This window comes from Rhinolophus sinicus, chromosome 1 (assembly GCF_057876585.1).
Source record: "Rhinolophus sinicus isolate RSI-liver-muscle chromosome 1, RSI-T2T, whole genome shotgun sequence".
NCBI classification, from domain to species: Eukaryota; Metazoa; Chordata; class Mammalia; order Chiroptera; family Rhinolophidae; genus Rhinolophus; species Rhinolophus sinicus.
In genome coordinates, this window is record NC_142501.1 from 15,464,406 (window position 1) to 15,487,460 (window position 23,055).

The window sequence follows — 23,055 nt, forward strand, 5'->3', positions numbered from 1 at the left end:
CGACGTGGGTCCTCCAACTCTCCTCCTCCCACTCCACCGTGCCTCATTCCCCGCGGGAACCCATCGCTGACTCTGGATATGTACCACGGCGTCTTCAGGCCTTCCAGGGACCCACAGCGGAATCCCTGAGCGCGCTCCCGCCCGCCTGCCCCGCCCTACTGCCCCCTGGAACGCAGCAAGAGCGCACGCGCCCCTTCCAGAGAGAAGCGCGCGCCCGCGAGCTCCCCGCATCCCCGTGCTCATCCGGGTTTCAGCGAGCCTCAGCCAATGGTGGACGCTCGCGGCCCCCAGAGGTGGAGCTAAGCCTTCCTTCACGTGGGGCCTGTGATTCCCGCGGGCGCATCCAGGCAACCGCGATCAGTCCGCCGAGAAAAGGGGCAGAGACCGAGAGCCCAGTGGCTGGGCGAGGATCGACGGTTTAGAAACCCAACGGCTGCCGCCCCCTAGAAGCAACTGAAGCGCGAGCACATTCCTCAGTCACAGCCGCTGTAGTAAACACATTTCAGAAACGTGAGGTGCCGGTGGTCACGTGGCGAGCGCGCCCTCCAATGAGGAGCCGGGGGCGGGGCCGGGGCCTCTGACGCGGTGGTGTCGGCGGAGTCACCCGGGCCGCCTCGGGACCCGTCACCGGCGGGCAACCGTCCAGCGGCCTGGACCACCGCCTCCGAGCTTCGCGCTGCGTCCTCACTCGCGTCTCTGGGCCGAGAGGCAGCGTGGCCCCCGGGGGCTGAGTCTTCGCTCATCCCTCTCGGTGGCTTGCCTCGGGCGGGCCGCTTTCTTCTCAGGAGCCGCCTCGGTGAGGTGAGGTTTCCGTGACGAACCGCCCCGGGCTGCGGGTGCCGGTTTGGGTTGTGGAGGAGGCTTGAGCTCTTGGAACTTGCTCACCCTGTGGGGGTCCGAGGCCCTGGAAGTTATGCGACTCGTCCAGGCCGTTGCGACGGGCGCCGGCTCCTGAAGGGCGTCACACCCGGACTCCGCTGACTGGGCAACCTCCATTCATCTTCCAGCTGCGCCTCCAGCGCCCTCTCACTCTGGTCCCTTCCTCGGACTCATTTTTTCCTCTCCCCCCGTCGGCCGCCCTGTTCTTACTCCTTGGGTGCGGCGATTCTCCTGGAAGCCGAGGTGTCGGGTATGAGCCGGACCCTCGTTCCTTGAATTTCTCTGTGGAGGAACTCGGCGGTGACCCGCCGCCCGCCGCGCCGCCGGGATGGGGGTGAACGCCGTGCACTGGTTCCGAAAGGGGCTCCGGCTTCACGACAACCCGGCCCTGAAGGAGTGCATTCAGGGTGCCGACACCATCCGCTGCGTCTACATCCTCGACCCCTGGTTCGCCGGCTCCTCCAATGTGGGCATCAACAGGTGGCGGTGAGTCAAAATCCCGGGGGAAATTGATTTCGGTGTTTCATGAATCGGGACTTGACGCGCGATCGGCCCAATCGGAGAACTTAAGCCTGGGACCGCCTTGCTTGTGCCGTTTTCAACATTGTAGACGCTTTGAGTATGACATAGAATGGGTTTACTAGTTCGCTGGCGAGGGAGTGCTGGCCACCGGGGACGCCTTGGCCTCCGCGTGTGAGTGTCGTGTCTGCGTTAATGGGAACTCTTTCCCCGGATTTATGGGGAGTTCTTAGCGGTGGAGTTAAAGCAACACCCTCCTCGTTTTCAGTGGCCCGTGGGTTGATTTCTTTGGCCTCCTTGTGGCATCGGAAAGGATTGTGTTTTTTAATGTTTATGTTTGTGTGTGTCTCGGTAAATGGTAGTGTGGAGAACATCATTCATTCAGTTCCGTCGCCTCCCAACCCCGTTTTCTTCCACCTTGAGGTTGCCGTAGGAAAAGCAAGGGAAACATCTGGTTTCTCTTTGCTCGGCTCTGCCTCTCAACTCCTCCTGGTGGTTGACTGGACAAAGCACCGTTTTTCTTTCTAGGCAAAGTATAATCCTTCTAGGGATCAGAGTAGTGGAAGAGATAGTAGAGAAGCTTGATGTTTTTTTCCTGAAATACCAGGCTAGTTGATTGTTAGGCCCCCTGGTGGAAATGAAAGCATTCTGCTGCATACCAGGCATTGCTTTAAACTCCAGGGGATATACTAGCAGTGAATAAAACCGACTAAAATTCGTGTCATTTGCAAGCATGTGTCCTAGAAAGTAAGATATGCAGTATTTGGTGGTGATAAATGCTATGGAGAAATACGAAACAGAAGGGGGATGAAGAAATACGAAATAGAAAGGGGAAGAATACAAGGGGGTGGGATTAGAGTTGTCATTTTAAGTATGGTGATTGGGAAAAACTCAGAGATAAGTGGCACTTGAACAAGGTGATGAAGCAAATATGGATTGTGACTATCTAGGGAAAAAGCATTCCAGGCAGCAGGAATATAAGGGAAAGCGCCCTGAGGCTGAAATGTGCTTAACCTTTGGAAGAAACAATAGGAGAAGCCAGTACGAGGAGCAGAAGTGGAGGAAAAGAAGTAGATGAGGTCAGAGATGTAATAGCGCTAGATTGAGTAGAGCTTTAGAGGCAATTACTAAGATTTGGGCTTGTACTCAGAGCAAAGTGGGAATAATTGCAGGATTATGAGCAGAGATGTGACATGCTCTGACTTAAGTTTGAAAAAATTTCTCTGGTTGTGAGAACAGACTGAATTGGAGGGGTGCAGGAGGCTAAGAAGCAGGAAGACCAGTTAGGGGGCTGTTGCATTCACCCAGGTGGGAAGTAGTAATGGCTTGGAGATAGTGATGGTTGGTGGTGAACTTAGTGAGAAGTTGTCAAAAAATGCTGAATGTATTTTGAAGACAGAATCCACAGTATTTGTTGGCAGATTGGATATGTGGTGTGAGAGAAAGAGAGGAATTAGGAGTGATTTCAGAATTTTTGGCTTAAGGAACTAGAAGGATGGAGCCGCACTTTGCTAAGAATGTGATATCAGTCAGAGAAATCATTGGGGGAGGGTAGTGGAGTTCTCGTTTGAACTTGGTTAAGTTTGAGATGTTTATTACACATCCTAGTGGAGATAGCAAATCGGTTGTTGGAGTTCAGGGCAGAGATCCAGGCAGGAGGTATAAATCGGTGAGTCATCAATTTGTAGATCATATTTAAAGCTATTTATTCATCCATATATTTGTCATACACCCAGTGCATGACAGGCACTGTTTTAGGTACAGGGGATTCAGCATAAACAAAATAGCTAAAAAAACAAAACAAAACAAAAACCCCTACCTGTTGAAGCTACGTTCTAGTGGAGCCATGAAACTATATGAGAACATTAAGAAAGTGAGTGTAGATAGCAAAGAGGAAGTCCAAGGACTGAGCCTTGGGTGCTCTAATGTGTAGAAATTGTGGAGCTGTGGAAGAACCAGCATAGGAGATTGAAAAGAACATCTAGTAAGGTAAGAAGAAAACCCAGAAGAGTGTAGAGTCTTATAGACCAAGTAAGGAAAGTATTTCAAAGAGTGTTTTATGTACATTGGTGCTGCTAATAGGTCAAGTGAGATGAAGACTAAAAATTAAAAATTGTATTTAGCATTTTGAGGTTATTCATAATCTTGATAGAGTGGTTTCAGTAGTGTCAGAGGCAAAAGCCTTTTTGGATAGCTCAAGAGAAGCTGACAGGGAAAGGTTGGGAGACAACTGATAAAAAGTTCTTTTAGGGGTTTTGCTATAAGTGGATCAGAGAAATCATGTGGTTCCTGGAGTGGGATGTGAAGTCAAGAGAGGAATTTTTAAGATTGGAGAAATTACAGTATGTTTGTATGTTGATGGGAATGATACAGCAACTGTCTATAAAACACTTTCATTAGCAGAATCAGTGTCATTAACATTGATTCTGGAAAAAGATGGTAAATGTAATATATATTTTAATGTATTAATAATATAATAGTATAGTAAATCCCCTTTTCATAAGTTGCTAAGAGGATTAAATTAATCAACAACTATAAAACTCCTAAAATGTGAGTGGTAGCAGTAAGTGCTTCTTTTTCATTTGCTATTAAATTGGGAGCTGAAGGTAAAAATTATCTAATTAAATGTCTGCAGTAAAGTTTCTTCTAGAGCAGTTTGTAAGTTTATACAGTCTAGACTGTAAGCTTCTTAGGATAGGGGGTTATATATTATTTAACTTTGTACACCCAGCAACTTACATTGTCAAATAATGAGCGAAATAAAACTGGTATGCACAATAAGAATAGTTCCATGTTTTCCCTTTTAAAAAGATTTTTTTAACTACTAAATATTGCCCTTTCTAAAAGATGGGAAAAGGTGTAAATAATGAATAGAGACAGACTGTTTTCCTCTACTGAAGACAGAAAAAGGCAGGGACAGAGTTTGATCTCAGGCCAGTGAAAATTTTATCTTGAATTTGTCATCTTTGGGATTGAATGATTTAAAATATTTCAATTCCTTCACTTTTATTAAAATTATTCCACACAAAACATGTACAAATGTTCATATTTATTATTAGTCTTAATAGCCAAAAGGTGGAAACAACCCAAATGCCCATCAACTGATGAATGGCTAAACAAAATGTGGTTTATCCATGCAATGGTATATTATTCAATTATAAAGAGGAATGAAGAATTGATACAGGCTACAGCATGGATGAACCTTGAAAACATTATGCTAAGTGAAGAAGCCAGTAATAAACCCCACATATTATTTGATTCTATTTATATGAAATGTCTAAAATGGGCAAATATGTAGAGACAGAAATGAGATTAATGGCTTAGAGTTGGAGAAGTTGGGGGAGTTGGAAGGTGGTAGCTAAGTGGTTTCTATTTGAGGTGATGAAAATGTTCTAGCAGGTGATGGTTGCACAACTCTGTGAATATACTGAGAACTATTGAATTGTACACATAAAAAAAATCTCACTCCTTGGTCCAGTCCAAATGCCACCTTTTTCATAATACCTTTCTTTATCACCTTGTCTGGGATGATTAAATCTCGTGTTGTGAACTCTTACACCATCATTTTTGATACTGCTTCTCACATTGACCTTATTATTTTTTCATGTGTAAATATTGATATAGTCCTCATATATTCCTTTCTCCTCATTTAACAGATTATACCTCTTCTTCCTGAAGAGAAGGTACCAACCATTTCATTAAATCAAAAACTTATTTTGTGTTCCTGTTCATGGCAGGCACTATTTTTGGTACTGGGGATACAACGATGAATACAATAGAAAAAGTTCCTGCCCTTGAGAGCTTCTAGTCTAGGAGAAGAAATAGACAGTAAAACAAATATGATACGTCAGGAGGTGGTAGGTGTCATGGAGAGAAATAAAGCAGAATGTGAGAACAGAGACCTAAAGGAAGGGAGGAAACAAGCTATATAGATATCTGGGCAAAGAGCCCTCTTTGTATCCTTGGTGTCTGGCACCCTGTCTTGTACAAAGAAGGCATTTGATAAATATCTTTCAAATTTTTTTTGTAAGTCTAGGGTTTAGGAGAGGGGTAGTTACTTCATTTAACTTAGATATTAATGTATATCTTAAACTTATAATTCTGAAAAATAATTTTCAATTGACAGATTATTTTTAATATTTAAGTTCTACATGTTTATTACACATTTGATACTATTACATGTAGAGTCTCTTGATTTTCGGTAACCAAGTCAATAATTGTACCTACATACTTACCCCAGTCTTTCCTTCTACTGCATGATTTCTGAGGAAGAGATACTGCTTCCCTCTTCAAAACCAAACTCTTTATACCCCATTTTTAAAACTTTGCTTATATTTGTTCTTTTGTTGAGGTATAATTGACAAACAAAAATTGTATATACAGTATTTAAGGTGTACAACATAATGTTTTGATGTGATGATATGTATATATTGTGAAACTGATTTTTTAAAAAAAAAATTTTATTGGGGAACAGTGTGTTTTTCCAGGGCCTATCAGCTCCAAGTCAAGTCATTTTCAATCTAGTTGTGGAGGGCGCAGCTCAGTTCCAGGACAAGTCGTTGTTTTCAATCTTGTTGTGGAGGGTGCAGCTCACTGGCCCATGTGGGAATCGAACCAGTGACCTTGGTGTGATGAGCACTACACACTAACCAAGTTAGCCAACTGGCTGCCCAAAACTGATTTTTGATTATTTTCTTTCACATTTTCTTTAACCTCTTTTTAGGTTGCCTCCAATCAACATTTAAACCTATGTAAGTCCAAGCTCTATAAAAACAAACAAAGAAACAAAAACAACGGAGGGAGAAAACCTACCTTTGACTATGTTCCTCCCTTGCAACTGTTTCTTAGTTCCTCTAAAACTTACAAAGTGCCTTATACTGGCTGACTTCATTTCATTATCTTCTACTCAGCCTTGAACTCACTTCAAACTAGTATCGATTCCACCCTCCACCTACTCCACCAAAAACTGTTTTCATCCAAAGGATACTTTAAAACTTTTCATTCCTTTACTTTTTATTATGTTTGACACATTTGACCATACCTTCCTTTTCTTTCTTTAAAAAAAATTTTTTTTCAATTATAGTTGACATTCAATATTATTTTATATCAGTTTCAGGTATACAGCATAGTGGTTGGACATTGATGTAATTAATGAATGATCCCCAATTTAGTACCCACCTGGCATCATACACAACTTTTACAATATTATTAACTATATTCCCTATGCTGTACTTCACATCCTCATGACTGTTTTGTAACTAATTTGTACTTCTTAATCCCTTTACCTTTTACATTCAGCCCCCCAGCCTCCCTCCTATCTCACAATCCTCATTTCTTTGTCTCAATGAGTCTGTTTCTGATTTGTTTGTTCGTTTATTTTGTTCTTTAGATTCCACATATAAGTGAAATCCTATGGTATTTGTCTTTCTCTGTCTGACTTTTTCATTTAGCATAATACCCTCTAGGTCCATCCATGTTGCACATGGTAAGATTTAGTTGTTTTTTATGGCTGCGTAGTATTCTATTGTACAAATGTACTACATCTTCTTTATCCAGTTGTTTATTGATGGACACTTAAGTTGCTTCTATGTCTTGACTATTGTAAATAATGCTGCAGTGAACATAGGGGTGTATGTATCTTTTCGAATTAGTGTTTTGGATTTCTTCGAATAAATACCCAGGAATGGAATTGCTGGGTTATAAGGTGGTTTTTTATTTAATTTTTTGAGGTACCAGCCCCCACACTCATTTTACATCATTCCTAGGCAATCTCCTCTGTCTTTGTAAAGTCAGTTACCATCTATATGCCCAGAATTCACCCATCAGTATCTTCATTCCCTCTCTCTCTCCTGATCCCAGATACATATGCACTATATATAGATTCCCTGCCTATTTGAATCAGTCAGAGAGGCAGAAGAAGAGACAGGAGAGTGCTGTATCATGGAAACCAATGGTGGCAAGAATTCTTCTCAGTTGTGCTAAAGAAGGCAGGTTAGGATGAATTTTGAGAAAAAACTGTCAAGAGACTTGGAAACGGGCAGAAGAAATGACTGTGTATCTTGAATGCTGGGCGTTGGACGCTCCAGGACCTAGAGGACTCTCCAGGAATTATATTATTCTGATTTAGGGATATACACCTTTGTTTTTTGTGTGTGTTTTTAATTAAAGTTTATTGGGGTGACAGTTGTTAGTGAAGTTACATAGGTTTCAGGTGTACAGTTTTGTAATAAATAATCTAATATCACATTGTGTGTTCACCACCCAGAGTCAGTTCTCCTTCCATTACCATATATTTGATCCCTTTTACCCTCATCTACTGTTTTTGTTTTACAACTATGTAAAAAGGAATAAAAGTTAAGTTGTAGAAAATTGATAACAGAACAGATGTTTCCTGCCCATACCAGTGCAAGTTATTCCTGCTCATGTCCTGCAAGTGAATTTTAGAGTGGGCACTATAAATATCTGTAAGTCAGATTCTCATTTGAGCCAGTTTTAACATCTTACTGGTTTCTTCATTCATTAATGAGTTAAATACAATCTTTGCCATATATTCATTTCATATTTGTATGAGTCATGGTTTTATCATTTTGAAAATTATACTTTAACTGTTACAAAAGCCTTTGGTAAACTTTGAGAGAGCAGCTTTAATGTTGTAAGGACAGAAATCAGATTGTATAGGGTGTTACTGAAAGTGTGTGTGTGTTGTGGGGAGAAGAGCAGTGATTGAGGGATTGATGAAGAGGGTTTTTATGGGAGAGGTAAGATATAAGCTGGGATGCACAGGTTCTGGACAAGCTGAGGAAAAGTTAATTTGGGGCAGATCACCAGATTTACAGTCAGGACAATAAAATCACCAGACTTATAGTCAAGATAAGATGACAGAAAATAAAATACAAGTATATAGATAAGGTGAGGCCTGAATGTGGAGTTCTCTGAATGATAGATTGAAGTTGGGAACATTTGGCTGTCCTGAAACCTAGATGCGAATCCCTTTCCTACTAAGTAAGTCACTCCTCCATCATTTTATTCATTCAGGAAATATTAAGTCAGTTACCTGCCAGGCACTTTACAAGACTTTGGGAATACAAAGGTGAAGGTCGTGGTTCCTGCCCATAAGGAAACTTTCACACCACTAAAGAACTAAAAATTAGAATGTAGAATATGAATATGCAAAGATAATCATGGGAACTCAGAGAAGAGACAACCCTGGGGGAGAAGAAAGGGTGACTTACAAATATTTATAGTGAGTTGTCCACTCTAAAAACTTACTTGCATAGCATGAGCAGGAATAATTTGCACTGGTATGAGCAGGAAATATTTATTCTATTATCAGTTTTCTACAATTTAACTTTCATTCCTTTTTACATGGTTGTAAAACAAAAACAGGTGGTGGATGTGTGGAGGGGGTGGACTGGAGAGGGAGGAATGATGGAGTGAGATACTGGTTGTTTCCTGACACGTAAATTAGTTGTAGTGATATCCTTGTAATGATTTCTTTGGAACATAAAAAACAAATGACTAGAATTGCTGGGTCATAAAATAGCCCTATTCCTGGTTTGACAAAGAAATGCCAGATTTCTATCCACACAGGAGTGGATCCAGCCTATATTCCCATTAGCAATACATGAGTTTTAAAATAAATATATATTAAAAATACATGCAATGACCAACAAGCACATAAAAAGACACTCAAAATCAATAGTCATTAGGGAAATGCAAAGCAAACCCACAGTGTAATACCACTTCACACCCACTAGGATGGCTATAACAAAATTTTTTTTAAAGGAAATTAAGTGTTGGTGAGGCTGTGGAGAAATCTGAACCCTCACACATTGCTGATAGGAGTGGAAAATGGTGCAGCCACTGTGGAAAACAGTTTGGTAGTTCCATAAAAAGTTAAACAATTACCATATAACCCAGCAATTCTGCTTTGAGAATTCCAAAAGGATTGAACACAGGCATTGAAATAAAAATTTGTACACGAATGTCCATAGCAGCTCTCTATTCACAGTTACCAGAAGGTGGTAACAATTCAAATGTTTGTCAACTGATGAATGGATAACAAAGTGTAATATAGCCATATAAAGAAATATTACTCAGCCATAAAAAGGAATGAGATACTACAACATGGATGAGTATCCCAAACTGTATCCTAAGTGAAAGAGCCAGACGCAAAAGATCACATATTACATGATTCTATTTATATGCAATATCCAGAATAGGTAAACCCATAGAGATAGAAAGCAAATTAGTGGTAGCTAGGGGTAGAAGGATGGAGAAATGGAGAGTGATTGCTTAATGGGTAGAGGGTTTCCAATTGGGGTGATGAAATGTTTTGGAACTAGAGAGAGGTAATGGTTACGCAACATTATGAATTGTATAGTAAGTGACACTGAACTGTACACTTTAAAATGGTTAATATTCTGTAATTATGTTACTCCACAAAATTGCAAATAGCTTTCCTGTGTATCAGAGATTGGCAAACTTTTCATATAAAGGGCCAGATGATAAATATTTATTTTAGATTTTATGGGCCATACAATCTCGGTCACAGCTACCCAGTTCTCCTGTTGTAGCATGAAATCAGCCATGGACAATATGTAAACAAATGAACATGTCTGTGTTCCAATAAAACTTTACTTACAAAGGAGACAGTAGGCTGGATTTGCCCATGGTCCATCATTTGCTGTCCCCCTGCTATATATTAATATATAAAAAATCAGAAACTACCATAATAAGAGAAATCCTATTTATAATGGCAACACAGCGATAACACTCAGTGATAACTTAATTTCAGAAACAAAGAGATTGATGTTTGGATCTTATTCTCTGCCTAAACTCTTGTTCTCAAATAATAGATAAGGGAGATGTGGAATAGTTTAAAAGTTACTGCTTCATGACTCATGAGACTTCCTCAGTTGAGAACGTTCTTTCAAGACTCAACAAAGCTCTCCAAGTGAGAAAAGGAAGCAAACCTATGATATTAATTATCATTCGGTCAGTTTCAAGGTGTCAGCCTAGTTACAGACTCCTGTTCATCTTCCTGCTTCTCTTCCATAAATTTTTTTAACACCTCCCTTCCGCCATTAGTCTGCAGTCTAGTATCCTGCTGTATAAATTCTCCTTTTCTCCTAAAAGGCCTCAGGAACACTACAGCAAATTTGAGGTATCTCAATAATTTAAAATGTAAGAAAACAAAACTATAAAAATTATAAAAGAAAACTTGGGAGGAATTTTTTAAAATACCATTGAAATGTAAGGTATGTGTTTCTAACATACAATCCAGGAACCAAAATGTAAAGAGTGGTCAATTCAATTAGATAATCATAAAAGTTGTACATGCTGATATCAGCATAAAGGCTGAAGACAGCCTGCTAAGGGAAAAAAAAGTCAGTATATGTGATAAAAATATGGTTTTTTTAATATATGAAGTCTGCCTATATATAAGTGAATTATGGTACCTAGGGTTAGCAATTTAAAGCACTAGATACTAAATGTTTTAGGCTTTGTGAGCCACACTTTAAATCCGTTATGTTCTTCTTTTGCACAACCCTTTTAAAATTTAAAAGCCATTCTTAGCTTGTGGGCTATACAAAAACAGGCCATGTGTCAGATTTGTCCCATGGGCCATTGTTTGCAGAACCCTGTTGTAGACTATTCCTTCTTTCTTTTATTGAACATTTTTCCTTTGAATTATGTTAATGTTGCTATTCCTACTTTCTCTTTGATTTGTCTGATGTATCTTTGCTTTTATATTTTGTATGTTTCTTATGAACAGTATGTAGCTGAATATTTTAAACCTGATTGGAAGTTTTAATCTTCACTAGCGAAATATGGTTCATTCACATTTGACAGATTCAGTTCCCTAGTCTAGGGACATTTTCTTCTAACATATTACATTTTATATTCCACAAAAGCATCATTAACTTTGTCATATATCTGTCATTCTAATCATCCTGTCACGAAGTGATTATCTTGACATGAATTTGTCAGTGATTCTGTTTTTGTTTTTAGAACAAGCTGTGTTTTCTAAGCATTTCTAAACTTTGTTTAGTAACCCTTTCTATTTTTCAGGGGTGAGTAATCAAACCTACTAGCTTATACTTTTGAAATCTCCTCTACACAAATATACCTTCAAAAAATCGGACTTACTTTCTCATCTCCAGTCCTCAGACTCTTTTCAGTCTGAACTCATTCATCATGTCTTTGGTGTTCTGTTATTCTTGCCAAGATTTATGTCTTGGACTTCTATTCTCGCTTTAGTTTTAATACTCCTGTTTAAAGTTTGTTGTTGGGGTGTATTGTGTGTATGTGTTTACCAGGGGCTAATGGAATAGGACATTATAAATTTTTTCTGTCATATATCAATATTATTATCCTGAGGATAGAGTTGAATTCTGTTCATTTTTGGCCATGAGCATGATTTTTTAAAGGGTAATGTTGCCATCTTGAGCGTTTAAAAAAGAAAAATTTCAACTTAAATATTCCAGACACTTTTCTTAAAGGTTTTTGTTTTTGCAATTTTACTTAAGATTGTGTGCCATTCTTCTCACTTTTGAAATTTGGGCTTCTGAAAAACCTCCTTAGAGAAAGAGAGAAACATTCTTTTATCCCCCAACCCCTATCTTTGTTTTATTTCTCACTGGATTCATTCATAATAGGGTAGGAAGGACTTTATCCTTTTCAAATCCTGTACTATATTGCTTTTTTGCCAACTCATTATGTACCAATTATTATTTATGCCTACAATGTAATCAGAGATACTTTGTAAATCTTTTTACTTAGCATTTACTAATTATCATTTATACATACTGTGTGACAGGTATTTTATAATTCTTTCTACTTTGCAAGTTTTGGTCTTTCTACCATTTTCAGTCTTGTCCAGTCAGTTCAGATTTTTCAGTCTTCCCTACGAAAGCTGTACTAAGTATTATACAATACCTTTTAAAATGTATTATGGTGCTTATATAACTATTTCTCCTGCTATATTGTGAACACTTCGAGGGCATCTAATCCAGTGATTCTAAGTATGTATTTGAGTTGGATCGGGAAACTCATACTTAGAAAGATCAATGATTTGCATATTATTTTAAAGAGTTGGAACTCTAACCTGGATCCTCTGATTATCAAAAATTCTTCCCCGTGAAATAGGAGTAACTTGGTATCCATATGGAAGGAAAACAAATCTGGGTACTACCTTGCGCAATAACACAAAAATCAATTGTAGATCCAAATGTGAAAGGTAAATCAATAACGCTTTTAAAGAATAAAATCTAGGAAAGAATCTCTATGAGTTTAGAGGAGGCAAAGATTTTTTAAACAGGATGTGTGCTATTGCACATGTGTGCATGTGCGCGCGTGCGCACACACACACACACAGGCATCAACTATGAAGAAAAAATTAATTTTATTAAAATTAAGAATTTCTGTTTATCAAAAATGGCAGTAAGATAGTAAAAAGGTAAGCCAATGAGAAACCAGTGGGAGGAGATATTTGAAGCACATCTAACTGACAAAGAGTTGTAGCAAAAATGTCTGAAGAACTAAAAGTAAGAAAAATATAGATAATTCAGTAGATAAAAAAAGTAAGAAAAATATAGATAAAACAGGCAAGAATTTGAATAGTCATTTCACAAAAGAGGATATCCAAATAGCTTAAACACATGATAAAAGTTGCCCAGCCACCTTAAACATTTAGAAAATATAAGTTAAAATTACAGTGAAATATTACTACATACTTGCTGGACTAATTGACTAAAATGAAAAGATCTGGCAGTACAAGTACTGATGAAGATGTGGAACAGCTGGACCTTTCATGTACTGCTATTAGGAGTATGAACAGTTAACACTTTGGGAAACTGTGTTGAGTATTTACATTACCAAAACCCAGCCTTTCCTTCATCAATATATACGTACTCAACAGAAATTCGTGAATGTGTGTAGATGAGTGCACATTATATTCATAGCAACATTATTTGTAGTTTGTAACCCCAAATGAGAAACAACTCAAATGTCCATTAACAGTAAAATGGATAAATAAATTGCAGAATACCATAAAAAAGGAACTAACTTCAGTTATCCACAATGGCATGGACACAACTCACAAATATGTGTAATGAATCAGAAACAAAACATGGTTCCGTGAACTAATCTAATTACATTATAATACCGTAGTTCACCCTCTATGACCTTGATTTATTTTCTCTCTCTCTCTCTCTCTCTGGCGTTCTTATTTGGTGATTATTAGAAAAAACTGGCAAACTTGAGATAATTGTGTGTAATTTAGGTCATATATCAGAAAAAAATCAGTATAATTTTCGGCATTTTTTAATAAATATTTTTTAGAAAAGAAATATCTTTTCGACTATCTGACTACAGAAAACCGTTATATATAGCTCTCTAAGACATTTGCCATTAATAAATGTTTAACAGATTTTATTTAATTCCATGTAAGCCCACTAAAGTCCCCAAATAGATGTCTTATCTGATTTTGTATGCCCTTTTGAGGTCACAGTGTAGTGCTGTCTAAAAATAGACAAAGATTAGTAAGAGATCTAGATTAAAAGTACTTCTATTTTTGAAATGAGGGTGGCATAAGTTCCATATACTTGTATTAGTGTAATTCAGTTCCAGAAGATTATCTGATATTTCTGTTAAATATCATCTTTCATTGCTATCAAAGTGAAATGCTATGATAGGAAAAGACCCATATGAACCTTCATCTTTGTGAAATCTTATGGCCCTCTCTGACAGATTTGATTCATCTGTGTTTCCTTAGTGCCATGAACTTCAATAATATAGTTTAATAAGTAACATAATAGTTTTTATACCTTATTTTTATTAAATTTGAGAGGCCTTAAGGATGAGAATTCTGTATTTATTTTTGTATCTCAAGGAAATACCCAAATGTTGTTTTAAAGAATGAATGAATGAAAATGCTTCAGATATGTTTTTCTACATTTTATTAGTCACTAGTTATTTACTATGAAAAAAATCATAAAAGTAGTATGAACCATACCACCAGTGGACCATCAAGGTAGTAGAAGTCAATATAAGCCTAAATGTGACTTTTTACCTAAGTAAGATGATGTAGTTCACATAATTAGTTCATTAAGCACACTTCTGTTGTTTTTTTCCATACATCTATATGGTCAAGGAACATTTCTTATTTTCAGATGTGCAAACACATGCAATTGGAATTTGTTTGCAGTCCATGACAGGTTCAGACCCTCTTATTTGGAATTTAAGAACTGTTTCTCTCTCTCAGTCATTGGAAACTACATGATATTGGTGGCCATCTTAATTGGATTTTTTTTCCTTTTTCCATTTGGCTCTTTTTCTTTAGAGCCCTCACATCAACCTCTTGTTGGCCCTCCTTATCCAAGTGTCTGTCTTCCCCTTTCTTTCCTTACCATTCCACCCTTCCTTTCATTCTTTCTCCATCCTTCATTCCTTATTGACATCCAGACACCTCTCTCTGTCCTTTCTAAGATTGGTTAGTTAGTCCTTCCAAAGACTGGATGTTTCATACATGTCTTCCTTCCAAAAGTCTGTTTTATAAAGGTCTATCCTTTCTGCCAACCTGTCTTCCTGACTTTGTCTCTCTCTTCCTTTTTTGTGCCATGTGCTTTCCTACTTCCTTCTTCCCAACCTCCCTCTTCTTGCCATCTTTGTGCCTAGCTTCATAGTCCCAGCCCCTCCACAGCCCAGGGATCCAGTGCCAGGAGAGAAGTCCCCATAATTTCTGGTTGTGAAAACCAGCAGATTGTGACTGAGTGAGTTGGAGGGTGGCTGGAGTCCCAGCCCTTCCTCTTAAAGGGATCACGCAAGGACTTACCGATGGAATCACTGGCTCTGAGCTCCAGTGCGGGGCAGCAGCTGGAAAGGTGGCAGGGACATATCGTGGGGAACTGAGTTGTCTGGCTTGGGCTGGGGGCTGGAGAGACAGCTTTCTCCTGGAGGGAGGAGCTGGTGGACCCATTGTATTTCTTTTTGTTCTTTTGTTTTTTAATCCCTCTCCCTTCCCTGCATGCGGGCATAGGTGGCTGCCATACCTGAGTCTCCATCAAGCTGGCTAACACTGTTCCTTCACCACACCCAGTGAGCTGAGACCACGCCCTGCCCAACTTTTGGGCACACCCAAGCCGCTTCCAGTGGCTGCTTTGTATAAACCTCCTCCCTTAGCTCATGCTGCAGACTTTCCTAGGGTCTCTCAAAGGTTCGCAGAACCCAGACAGGCAGCATCTGGCTTGAGCGTGTCCTGTACCTCTGGCTGAACAGCTCTCAGTGCAGCACTAAGCAGCAACTGGCTTTGGTTCACAGTTTGGCCCTTCGAGGCACTACCAAGCACTGTATGGGCAGCAGCCATCTGTGGATTTCTTCATGGCTCCTTTTGGGTGGCCCCAGGTGGGGCATGTGCTGCAGCTGAACTTGACCTGCAGAGGGTCCCCTCCAAGGTGGTCTTGGGGCTGGCACCCCCAGTGGCCAGCTTTGAAATGAGCTGGAGTATCACCCAGCCACCTCCAAGAAACAACACACCCAAGGGGTGGATTGGGCAGGCACTGGAGCCCTGCTGAGGCAGATTCTGCTCTGTAGGGTCAGCCCCTGCACCACTACTCTTCCACTGTAGTCATGGCCAGTCCTCACAACCAGTGAACCCGAGGGTAAATCCCTCCCATTGATGTGCAGTTAGCAACCAAGGCTGAAATACAAGAACACACACAACACACACAAGGGACACACCTGGAGTGTGTGGCTCAAGTGACCAGAAAGACTGGGCCACTGATACCTACAGCACATCTACTACATAAGGCCACTGTACTAAGACCAGAAAACATAGCAGCCCTACCTAGTACATCGCAACAAGCACAGAAAGGCAGCCAAAATGGGGAGAAAAAGACATATGTCCCAAATAAAAGAACAGAACAAAGCTCCAGAAAAAGAACTAAACAAAATGGAGACAATCTACCAGACACAGAGTACCAAACACTGATTATAAGGATGCTCAGTGATCTCTGGGAGAACTTCAACAAAGAGGAAACATAAAAATGGAGATAGAAAACATGAAAAAGAACCAGTCAGAAATAAAGAATACAATAACAGTAGATTAAACGAAGCAGAGGATCGAACCAGCAATATACAAGGTAAGGTAGCAGAAAACACCCAATCAGAACAGCAAAAAGAAAAAAGAATCCAAAGAAATGAGAGTTTAAGGGCCTCTGGGACAACATCAAGCATACCAACATTCACATAATAGGGGTACCAGAAGGAGAAGAGAGAGAGCAAAGAATTGAAAACCTATTTGAAGAAATAATGACAGAAACTTCCCCTAACCTGTTGAAGGAAGTAGACATGCAAGCCCAGGAAGCAGAGAGAGTCCCAAACAGGATGAACCCAAAGAGGCCAACACCAAGACACATCATAATTAAAATGCCAAACGTTAAAGACAGAGAGAGACTCTTAAAAGCAGCAAGAGAAAAAGGAGCTAGTTACCTACAAGAGAGCTCTCATAGATTGTTGGCTGATTTCTCAACAGAAACTTTGCAGGCAAGAAGGAATTGGCAGGAAATATTCAAAGTGATGAAAAGCAAAGTACAACCAAGGTTCCTCTACCCAGCAAAGCTATCATTTAGAATTGAAGGACAGATAAAGAGCTTCCTAGACAAGAAAAAGCTAAAGGAGTTCATCACCACTAAACCAGTGTTAGAAGGAATCTTAGAGGGACTTAAGATGAAAAAAAAAAGTTAGTTAATGCCATTTTATTATTCATATTTCTATCAACAGTTACTTTTTTTTTTTTAGTTACTTTCAATGTAAATGGATTAAATGCGCCAATCAACAAATAGGGAGGCTGAATGAATAGGAAAATAAGACCTTTACATATGCTGCCAACAAGAGACTCATTTCAGATCAAAAGGCACACACAGTCTGAAAGTAAAGGGATGGAAAAAGATATTCGTGAAAATGGAAACAAAACAAAAAATCTGGTGTGGCAATACTTATACCAGACAAAATAGACTTTGAAACAAAGACTATAACAAGAGACAAGGAAGGAGCTAGTAATCCCACTTTTAGGTATCGATCTAAACAAACCCAAAATGTTACTTCAAGGGGCCGTGCTCATCCATATGTTCATTGCAGCATTATTTACATAAGCCAAGATAAAAAGGCAAGCTGGGTGTTCCTGAATGAATGAATGGATAAAGAAGAGGTGGTACGTATATAAAATGGAATATTACTCCACCACAAAAAAGAAGGAAATTTTGCCATCTACGAAAACAGGGATGGACCTAGAGGGTGTTGTGTTAAGTGTAGTCAGACAGTGACATTGTCATATGATTTCATTTATAAGTGGACTCTAAAGAACAAAATAAACAAATAAAACAGAAACAGACTCATAGATACAGGGAACATTTTGATGGTTGCCAGATGGAGAGGATTTGGGGGTGGGTGAAAAGGGGGAGGGATTAAGAAGTACAAATTGGTTACAGAGTAGTCATGGGGATGTTGGGTATAGTATAAGGAATATAGTCAATAATATTGTAATAACTAGGTATAGTGTCAGATGGGTACTAGATCTATTGGGGTGATAGATTGGGGGAAGTTGGAAGCAGAGTGAAAAAGGTGAAGGGATTAAGAAATACAAATTGGTAGTTACAAAATAGTCATAGGGATGTAAAATATAGGGAATATAATCAATAATATGGTAATAACTATGTACATTGCCAGGTGGTACAAGTCAAGGGATCACTTCCTAATTATATAAATGTCTGACCTCTATGCTGTATACTTGAAACTAATATAAAATAATACTGAACGTCAACTCTAATTGTAAAATTTTAAAAGGGGGGAAAGATCAATAATATTGTGATAACATGGTACAGTGTCAGATTGTTGCTGGACTTACCATGGTGATCACTTCTTTAGCATAGGGAATATAATCAATATTGTGGTAATAACCCTATAGTGCTAGGTGGGTACTGTTGAATAATTATGATGTACACCTGAAACTAATATACTACTTATATTAGCTATATTTTAATAAAAATCTTAAAAAAAGAAATTCACCATATGGTATATGTGAGTGTTGGTTGAGATATTATAGTAGGTGTTGCTACTGTTCACTTTTATTCAGTGTTACTTCCTGCAGGAAGTTTATGCCTTCTGATTCTTCAAGTCTGATTTGGCCATGTGACCTGCTTTAACCAATTAAATGTGACCAGAAATGCCTTGACTGATCTGTAATAGATAAATAACATGAGTGAGAAATTAACTTTAATTATTTTAAGATGCTGAGGTTGGGGGTTGTTTGTTACCTCAGTGTAACCTAATATATTCTGTCTTAATTGACACACATGCTTGTCCTCCATCTGGAAGGCAAAAACTGTATTCTAGACATCTTTATGTCCTTAAAGCTGTCAGACTACTTTTTAAAACATTTTAGATTATTGTATCTCCTGTAGAAAAGTAGCATTGTATAGTGCAAAGAACATGGGTTTGGAGTCAGACATATCCAAATTAAAATTTTCACTTCATTGCTTAGTTGAGTTACTTTAGAAAATGTCCTTGATGAATTTCAGATTCATCATTTTAAAAGTGAGATAACCTTGTAAAGTTGTTGGGAATATATGTAAAATACCTAGTACAGTAGACATTCAGAGGATGTTCTTTTGCTTACACTCCATTGACTATTGAATGAAGTCTTTAAAATCCTGTTAATCTACCTTCATTAGTTTATTTATTGGATTTGTTGTTAGGTAAATATTTTTTGAACTTCTTCCGTATGTCAGGCATTGTCTAGGCACTGGCGAGTGGTAGACAAGGCCTAGTTCCAGTCTTCAAGGGAGTTACAGCCAAGTGGCCAATAACTCTCCCTCTCTATGGCCAGCTATTAAAATCATGTTAACACTGCAAAGGCCTCTCTCTGCTATCACCACATCCTTGAAATTGTTGCCTAAATTTCTCCCCATCTCAAAAAAGAAAAAAATCCAGAAGTGATTTCTCCCTCCTGATTTTTCAAAGCATATTCATGGTACCCTTATATATCTCTGATAATATATGTAACATTCTGCTATAATAGGTATATTCATGTACATCATGTACATTTTCAAGTTTTTTTCTAGATTTTAAGCTTCTTGAGTATTGGAATCTCATTTATCTTGTATTCCTCAAATAAATGAAATTATGTGACTAATGAACAATAATAATGAACAGCATCCTTAGAAGACGTTTTAGGAATTTATGGGGGCATTTTTGTTCACCACAGTGATTGGAGGGTGCTCGTGGTATTAGTGAGAAGCCAAGAATGGAAGACTTCTTGCAATGCTTAGTATAGTTTCTCAAAATAAATAGTTGTCCTGAGTCCTACATATCTTTCAAATATTCTACCATATGTTTCATGTAAGTGAAAAACTTATTCATATTTTTCTACTCTAGAGCTTAAATCCATTTTTATAGGGAAATACTGGGACTTTACTTACACAATTTTAATATATACTGAGTTTTCTGAAATATATTTATCACCTGTGTAAATCACTGAAACATTGTACTTTGTTTTTTCCAGAACTTTACTAAATCTTGCTCTACATTACAGAAAATAATGTCACCAAAGTCAATCCCACTCAGAATGTTTGAGTCACCAATAATACAACTCTATTGGTCTGTTTTTGTAGCTGTTGAATTTAAATATCACCCTGTATTTATTGTCCTCTTGTGCCATGCCCAGATATTTACATATAGAAATAAATGTTACTTTTTAAAAATAAATGACTTCCTTTAGTTTCTCCTATATATTATATTAGAGTATTATATAGTGCTTTAAAGTTCTGTATGTAGATATGTTATGTTATTTATGAATTGCATTTCAGAATTTAAAAGAGGACATTGCAAAATATTTGTTGTAAAAAGGGACATTGTGTCATGGTAAATATATATATAGGTCCACTGATATATTACCATTAGAGCTTGGCAAAATACAAAATTTGCTTTTAAAATATACATTTAATCTTTACTGAACATTAAACTATTCTCTTTAGGGAAAATGTGTACCATAAATATTCTGACAATTTGAATAATGATTAATTTAGATAAAAGCACTAAAATGTTACAAACCAGAAAAAAGCATATGTAAATTTTATGCAATTTATAGAGACAAACTGCTATTTATAATTTTAAATTTCTAATAAACACCATAGACTTTAGTTAATGACTGAGACTCTCCATTTTGTTTTATTGTAGTTAATATATCCAGAACTTTAATTTTTAAAAATTTTACTCTCTTGTTGTTTCATGAAGAGTATAGGGGAGGATATTTTGCATGTGGTTTTAATGATCTTCATTTATATTCTTTAAATCAGTTCTCTAGAGTCAACAATGAATTGTTTTGGTTTAGATATTCTAAATGTAGTTTTCATTGTTGAGCGTATGATATGATATATTTTATAAACTGAAGTGCAGAACCAGATGGCTTTATTCTGGTATGATACATATTAATTCATAATGCCTTGTTTTCAGCAGCAGTGGGATTATGTTATATCCTACCATTGCCTTTTTTAGACTACTTTATAGACAGAACTAGAAATTCTAGTTATATAAAGCTGTTCTAGCACAGGCTGGAAAGTAGGTCATTGTGACTGGGAGTGTATCAAACCGCCCACTGGTTGCTATAGCAGTGACCTACTTTGAGAAACAATTGCTGTTGATTCATGTTGAAATCATCCTTTGGAAATGGTATAAGGAAACTCACTGACTGTATTTTTTTCTAATAGCAATAGGTAGTGATCTCTAGAGGTTAAAAAAAACCTTAAAATGTTTAAAGTGAAGCAATGTGTTTTCTCACCTAACACCTCTGTAATTTATTATGAGTAGTACAATTAGTATTGTAATTAAATAACATGAGAACCGTGCTTCTATGTAGGCAATACAGTTATGCAAAGGGATGATGTACTGGGTTTTACTACCCTTAGGCCTACTTAAAAACCAATCTGTTGCATGTAGTTCATGCATTATTAATTGAGTCGTCAAATGATTATAGTTTCAAGAGAACAGTAAATACGCCACATTGGAGGTCTGAAAATAAATTCCTGTTAAAAGTGTACTCTATGTACTTTCAATGTACAGTATTATAGTAAACCTCTTCATTCAGTATTGGATGCCTATTCTGAGGACCTGCACTTGTAATATATAGAAATTGAAATTGGTGTGTTCTCTGGAACTTGTTGAATCTGAACTCAGACAGAACTCACTCACTTCCCAGCTGAGGGTAAAGGATGAAAGGTTAGACTTTATATAGCACCCTTTCAAGTAACATTATTTGTTCAGCACTAAAAAGAAACCTTACCTGTCAATAAGTTGATACTTTGAACCTGGGATATTGGAGGTTTTATTTTATGGTATTAACAAGGAAGAATTATATGCTTAGAGATAAGTTGATTGAGTCTTAATATCACTGTATCTTGCCATATATATTAATATTTATGCCTTGTCACTGGGAAAGATTTTCATAGAACCTTCAGGGGAATTCACATTCAGGGGAAGTTAGGAGTTCAAAATGATTCTGTACATAGGTGTAGACATCCAACTAATTCATAGTCTTCTGTTGTCATACCCAGATATTTGCATGTGGAAATACACGTTACTTTTTAAAAATACATAAATTATTCCCAAGGGAGAATAATTACAACTTCTGCTTAATGACTATCGAGTACTAGTGATTCTACTAGGTGATTTATGCTGTTTATAATCCTTTCAACAGTTGTACAAGACAACTCTATAGGTCATTTTATCCTATTTCTAATCTTTTCAACAAATTGTATCAGGTACATATTTGTTTGTCAAATGTAGAAACCAAAATCTAAGTTAAGAAACTGTGTAGTTAGAAATGAGAGCGATACTTTATTTGAAATCCATCAGGAGAAGGTTATGATGGCTATAATATAAGATACAGTCTGAAAGTTTCTCTAGGATGAGGTACATATATTCTTTGACAATTTAGAGAATGGAGAAGTTACTTTCAGCTGGAAGACTGAAGATTGCTAGGGCATGAACTTGAAGAGCTAGGAAATTGGGGAAAAGGTATTCCAGGCTGAGGAAGGAACATGGAGTAAATTCCAGGAGATTGAATGTTCTGGGGAAAAGAGAAGTAGTAGGAGGGAAAGGGGAGTGGTAGGAAATGAGCCAGGAACTCTAAGTTAGTGGCCAAGGAAAAGAATTTGTTCTTTATTCAATAGGGAGTGAGTCTTTTAAGACCTTTGTACGGGAAAGTGTGCCTCAGGAAGATTTGGTGTTGTGTACGTATAAAATGGATTAGAGTGGAGAGAGATTGTTGGTAGGCAGATCTATTTTAAGGCATTGTAATAAATAATGCCAGCAAAAAGATAATAAACACTAGAATTATTGTAGCAAGAATAGAAGTGGTAGGAAGGAAGGGACAAAAAATAATAGATAACACAATATAATCATGGTTACTATGGGTGGCACACTGTTTTAAGAACTTCACATATATTAATTAACTCTCAAAACAGTGCTATGTATGATATGAGTCCTATTACTATCCCAATTTTACAAATGAAGAAATTAGAACTTTTCAGGATTGATTAAAGGTTAGTAATTTTTTGCTAGACCTATTAAATTATGGGATATCTGTGCAATGGAATACGA

The 23,055-nt window shown here is 37.9% G+C and overlaps 1 protein-coding gene across 1 annotated transcript in view; it reads left to right on the forward strand.

Annotated features, from left to right (window-relative positions):
* Nucleotides 1-313: 313 nt before the first annotated feature.
* CRY1 (cryptochrome circadian regulator 1) overlaps nt 314-23,055 on the forward strand; it is a 45,198-nt gene continuing 22,456 nt past the window's right edge. Inside the window, exon 1 of the mRNA XM_019728431.3 lies at nt 314-1,365. Coding sequence (XP_019583990.1) covers nt 1,208-1,365 — 158 coding nt within the window. The 5' untranslated portion in view covers nt 314-1,207. The remainder of the gene's footprint in view (nt 1,366-23,055) is intronic.